Source organism: Galeopterus variegatus, unplaced genomic scaffold (genome assembly GCF_000696425.1).
Source record: "Galeopterus variegatus unplaced genomic scaffold, G_variegatus-3.0.2 Scaffold2230, whole genome shotgun sequence".
NCBI lineage: Eukaryota > Metazoa > Chordata > Mammalia > Dermoptera > Cynocephalidae > Galeopterus > Galeopterus variegatus.
The window spans coordinates 84,846-91,008 of NW_007728341.1; the positions used below are offsets into that span (position 1 = coordinate 84,846).

Here is a 6,163-nt window from a genome sequence, read left to right on the forward strand (position 1 = left end):
ACCTTTTCTTTTTTTTTTTTTTTCTGTCTTTTTTTCGTGTCCGGCAACGGATTGCAACCCTCAGTGTCGCCCCTGTACCGGACCGGGACCGGCAACGGGATCGCAACCCTCGGTGTTGCTCCCGCGCCTCGCTCAGCCAGTGAGCGGGAACCAGTCTGTATGTGGGATCCGAACCCTCGGCGGGAGCGCCACCGCGCTTCCCAAGCGGCGCACTACAGCAGTGCGCCACCGGTCCGGCCCCTTTACTGTACCTTTTCTATGTTTAGATGCATACTTACTTACATTGTGTTACAGTTGTCTACAGTATTTAGTACAGAAACATGCTGTCCAGGTTTTGGCCTAGGAGCCATAGGCTACACCCTACAGACTAGGTGTGTAGTAGGCTATATAATGTAGATTTGTGTGACTAAATCTATGATGTTCACACAATGATGAAATCCCATAGTGATGTACAGAACATATCCCCATCATTAAATGATGCATGACTGTATATAAAAGTTGAAAGTTAGTAAAAGCAATAGGTTCTCGGTTGTGTTTTTTGTTGTTGTTGTTCTTTTAATTTTTTTTCACAGTTCTCATTTAAAGATAAAGAAACTAAGGGTTGGATCCGTCAAGTAACCCACACCCGAGGCTATTTCCCAACTACACATGGCCTCCCACATTGTGGGAGAATGATACCATGAAATGCCAGCTTAGGAAACGGACACAGCAAGTTTCCAAACAAAATGTTAAGAGTTAACGTAACTACCTCAAAGACATATACAGACACCTCCTCCCCAAAAGAAAAACAGAAAAAAATTAAGGCATGGATATATTTCAAGGAAAAAATGCTCAAAATCTTTTGTTGAATTAGATATCCTTTTATACTTCAAATTATTTTAGGAAACTATCCCAATGTTTCAGAATTAAAAATATTCTTAACTACCAAAGAAATACCAAATTGCAGAAAGTCTGGAGACTGGAAAAAAAGAAAAGAACACCATCAAACCCTAAATATCATTTTGGTTTTTTTCTTTCCATTTCCTATTCCAGGCACTGACCAACAGCCAATAATCTATTCTTATCTTAATTATTGAGGCTTTATATTGTTATATATTTTGTTTCTGTTTTTTCTATTATAATAGGATTTCAAAAAAACAGTATTAAATCATAACGGTGAAAGCTGGCATTTTATTACTTGTGTAATGAGTGTGCTTCTTGTGTTCAACATTAGGTAACTGCTGGGAGGAAATAAATAGATTTATCATTGCTTTTTTGTTTGTTTTTTATTGTCAGCTGCCTGGTACAGGGATCCTTGGAATTCTTGACCTTGGTGTTATAAGCTTCCCCCCATCCCCCAAGCTTTGTCGTTTAAATCAGGGCCAGCAAACTATTGCCCTCAGGCTAAATCCCACCCTCAGCTGACGGGCATTTGGGTTGTTTCCACTTTTTGGCTATTATGAAAAATACTGCTATAAACATTCATAGGCTGGCCTATTAGCTCATTTGTTTAGAGCAAGGTGCTGATAATACCAAGGTCAAAGGTTCGATCCCCACACCAGCCAGTCAACTGCCAAAAAAACCATAACAAAACACAAACCCTCCAAACCAAACCAAACCAACAAAAAATACTTGTATATAAACGTTTGTGTGGATGTATGCTTTCATTTCTTTTGGATAGAAAAGTAGGAGCAGAGTTGCTGGGTCATATATAACTCCATGTTTAGCATTTTCAGGAACTGCTAGACTATTTTCTGAAGTATCTGTACCATTTTACATTACCATCAGCAATACATAAAGGTTCCAATTTTTCCACAAGCACACCAACAGGGGTTATTATCTGTCATTTTAGTTACAGCCATCCCAGTGGGTATGAAGTGGTATCTCATTGTAGTTTTACCTTTTATCTCCATAATGACTAAGGATGTTGAGTATCTTTTCATGTACCTATTAGGCACATGAAATCTTCTTTGGTGAAATGTCTATTCAAATCCTTTTCCCATTTACAAAAATTTTTAAAAATTAATTTTATTTAGGGCCGGCCCCGTGGCGCACTCGGGAGAGTGCGACGCTGGGAGCGCGGGGGCGCTCCCGCCGTGGGTTCAGATCCTATATAGGGATGGCCGGTGCGCTCACTGGCTGAGTGCAGTGCGGGCAACACCAAGGCAAGGGTTGCGATCCCCTTACTGGTCACAAAAAAGACAAAAAAAAAATTAATTTTATTTAAAACAATTTTATTTACTCATTTTTTATTGTGATAAAAAACAATAATATTAAATTTACTGTCAACCATTTTTAAGTGTACAGTTCAGTAGCATCAAGTATATTCACATTATTATGTAACAGATCTCCAGAACTTTTTTATTTTGCAAAACTGAAACTGTATACCCATTAAACACCAACTCCCTCTCCCTTGCCCCCCGCCTAGCCCCTGATAACCATCTTTCCATTTTCTATGATTTTGATTGTGTTGGATAACTCATATAAGTGGAATCATGCGCTATCCTTTTGTGACTGGTTTATTTTACTTAGCACGATGTCTTCAAGGTTCATCCACGCTGCAGCATACAACAGAACTTCCTTTTTTAAAAAAAATTTTTATTATTATTTTTTGTTTATTTTTTTTGTACCAGGTTCCACCCCAGCAGGCTAGAACTTCTTTCTTTTTAAGGATGCATAATAGTCTATGTATTTATTCATTCATTTGCCAATGCACATTTGGGTCCTTCCACCTCTTGGCTACTGTGAATAACGCTGCGATGAACATGGGTGTGCAAACATCTTTTCAGAATCCTGCTTTGAATTCTTTTGGATATATACCCAAAAGTGGGGCTGCTGGATCGTACTGTAATTCCATTTTTAATTTTTTCGAGGAGCCTCCAGTTTTCCATAACGGCTGCACCATTTCATATTCCCAACAGCAGTGTGCAAGTGTTCCAATTTTTCTGCATCCTTGATCTGTTCTTTTGATAGTGGCCATCCTAATGGGTGTGAGGCATTATCTTATTGAGGTTTTGATTTGCATTTCTCTTATGATTAGAGAGGTTGAGCATTTTTTCATATGCTCGTCAGCCATTTGACATTGTCTATTCAAGTCCTTTGCCCATTTTTTAATTGGGTTGTTTGTATTCTTAAGCTGTAAGAATTCTTTACATATTCTGGATACAAGTTGCTTGTCAGATTTGCAAACATTTTCCCTAAGTCTATGAGTTACCATTTAAATTTTTTAAATGATGTCCTTTGAAGGAGTTTTTTAATTTTGATGAATTTTAATTCATCAATTTTATTTTCTTTTGTGGATCATACTTTTGTGCTATATGTAAAACCTCTTTGCCTAACCTTAGGTCACAAACATTTTCTCCTATGTTTTCTTCTAAAAGTTTTATATTCTAGCTCTTACATTTATGTCTATGATTATTTTGAGTTAATTTTTATATATAATATGAGGTAGGGGTACAAATTAATCTTCTTGCAAGGATATCCAGTAGTCCCAGGATCCTTTGTTGAAAAGACTATCCTTTCCCCACTGAATTCTTGGCACATTTTCAAAAATCAATTGCTTATAAATGTAAGGGCTGATTTCTACACTCTTAATTTGACTCCACTGATCTGTATGCCTATCCTTATGCCAGGACTATACTATTTTGACTACTCTAGCTTTGTAGTCAGTCCTCCAACTCTGTTTATCTTTTTCGAGGTTGTTTTGGCAATTTTGGGTCCTTTGCATTACCAATGCCTGCTGGAATTTTGATAGGTATTGTGTTGAACATATAGATCAATTTGGGGAAAAATTGGTATTCTGCTACTCAAACCAAGAAGGAAAAGAAGCAACCATATTACCGAGGTGCTCTGTTTATAGAACAAAAGCAATATTTCAGAAAAGATAACATCTAAGAAGTATATAAAATAACCTCATGAATTACTGGTGGCTTTTTTTTTTTTTTAAGAGAGTCCTTATCTTTTACAGATATATACTGAAATATTTATATATATATATATATTTTTTTAAAAGATGACCGGTAAGGGGATCTTAACCCTTGACTTGGTGTTGTCAGCACCAGGCTCAGCCAGTGAGTGAACCAGCCATCCCTATATGGGATCCAAACCCGGGGCCTTGGTGTTATCAGCACCGCATTCTCCCAAGTGAGCCACGGGCTGGCCCCTGAAATATTTATAGATGAAACAGTGTATCGTCAAGGATTGAATAATCTTGGTTGGGGGATGTATTAGTCTGTTTCTGTTGCTTATAACAAAATATTTGGAACTGGGTAATTTTTTTTTTTTTCCTTTTTGTCTTTTTTCGTGTCCGGCAACAGATCGCAACCCTCAGTGTCGTGCCCGTACCGGACCAGGACCGCCAACGGGATCGCAACCCTCAGTGTTGCGCCCGCACCTCGCTCAGCCAGTGAGCGGGAACCGGTCTCTATGTGGGATCCGAACCCTCGGCGGGAGCGCTGCCACACTCCCAAGAGGCGCACTGTAGCAGTGCGCCACCGGGCCGGACCCTGGAACTGGGTAATTTTTAAGAAAAAAAAAATTATTGCTTACAATTTCTGAGGCTGGGAATTCCAAAGTCCAAGGAATACATCTGGTGGCGGAGACAGTGACCCCTCACACTGCAAGATGGTGGAAGCAGAGAGCAGAGACAGAGACAGACTCTCCTCTTCTTTTAAAGCCCTCAGAATCACACTCCTGACCACCATTATTAACCCATTCACTACTGCACAGTCCTGCAATCCAACCAGCTCTTCAAGGCTCCACCTTTCAATTACCATAATAGGATTTCCCATCCTCTTAACAGTCACAGTGGGTGCTAAGTTTCTAATACCTAAAACTTGGGGGACACAATTCAACCTTCAATGAATTTTAGGGGACATAATTCAATCCACTACAAGGGAGTTAGTTAGATCTAAATAAGATTGGCCATGTGTTGATAATTATTGAAGGTGAGTAATGGGTATGGAAGGAGGATCCATCGTATTATTCTCTCAAGTTTTGCATGAATGAAAAATTTCATAATGAAAACATCAAACAAAACAATAGTCTAGTGTGAAATTATCCTCAGATTTTTTTCCTAGAATTTATACCATGGCCTAAGATAATAAGTCTATTAATAAGACTTGGAAGCTCAGCTGGATTTATAAACTCAGCTGGCCAGTTAGCTCAGTTGGTCAGAGCATGGTGCTCATAACACCATGCTCCAGGGTTCGATCCCTGTACCAGCTAGCCACCAAAAAAACCAAAAGATGAAAGACTTACAAACTTACCATTCAGTAATAAACTCACCAGTAATTGCCCCATTCAATCATGGTTCCTGGCTGAAAAAAGATTTAGATTTTGGTTTGTTAGTTCTTCTGGGAAAAGTTATGGAAAAATTCAGTATAAAAAATACCAAGTGACAAAACTAACTTAAAAATTAACTTTTAATAATGTGGGATGTAACAAATAGTAAAATCTAACAAAATATTATTACTCACTGAATTCCTATCCCATAGAGGGATTGTTATTTTACGGTATGAGAAGACAAGATACACACAATATAAGAGTAAGTCATCCACTTATGGTTATCAAAACCACACGCAAAACAAACAACCAGCGCGGCGGCGCTCCTGCCCGAGGGTTCGGATCCCACATACAGACCGGTTCCCGCTCACTGGCTGAGCGAGGCGCGGGAGCAACACTGAGGGTTGCAATCCCGTTGCCGGTCCCCGGTCCGGTACGGGGGCAACACTGAGGGTTGCGATCTGTTGCCGGACACGGAAAAAGACAAAAGACAAAAAAAAAAAAGAAGATCAGACTCTTTTTAAGTAACATAACTAAGTCCTAGAACAAAGCTCAAAAACATACAAAAGAATATTAAAATATCCAGAAACCATAAAAAGGTAAAATTCATAATGTTTGGTATCCAATCAATAATTACCAAGCATTCAAAAAAGCAGAATTTATGACCCATAAGGAGGACAAAAAAACAATGACTTGAAACTGATTCATAAATGATATAGATGATATTTAGTACACAGGAAATTAGAATAGTTATTATTACTGTATTCCATATGTTGAATATGGACATGCAATGTCAAGGAGAGAGATGGAAGATATTAAAAAGACCCAAATGTAGAGATGACAAATACAATATCTAATATGAAATATATACCATGGGCCAGCCCGGTGGTGCACTGCTACA

The 6,163-nt window shown here is 38.6% G+C and overlaps 1 protein-coding gene across 1 annotated transcript in view; it reads right to left on the minus strand.

Annotated features, from left to right (window-relative positions):
* GBAS (glioblastoma amplified sequence) overlaps positions 1-6,163 on the minus strand; it is a 24,478-nt gene that overhangs the window by 11,746 nt on the left and 6,569 nt on the right. Inside the window, exon 6 of the mRNA XM_008580995.1 lies at positions 5,266-5,297. Coding sequence (XP_008579217.1) covers positions 5,266-5,297 — 32 coding nt within the window. The remainder of the gene's footprint in view (positions 1-5,265; positions 5,298-6,163) is intronic.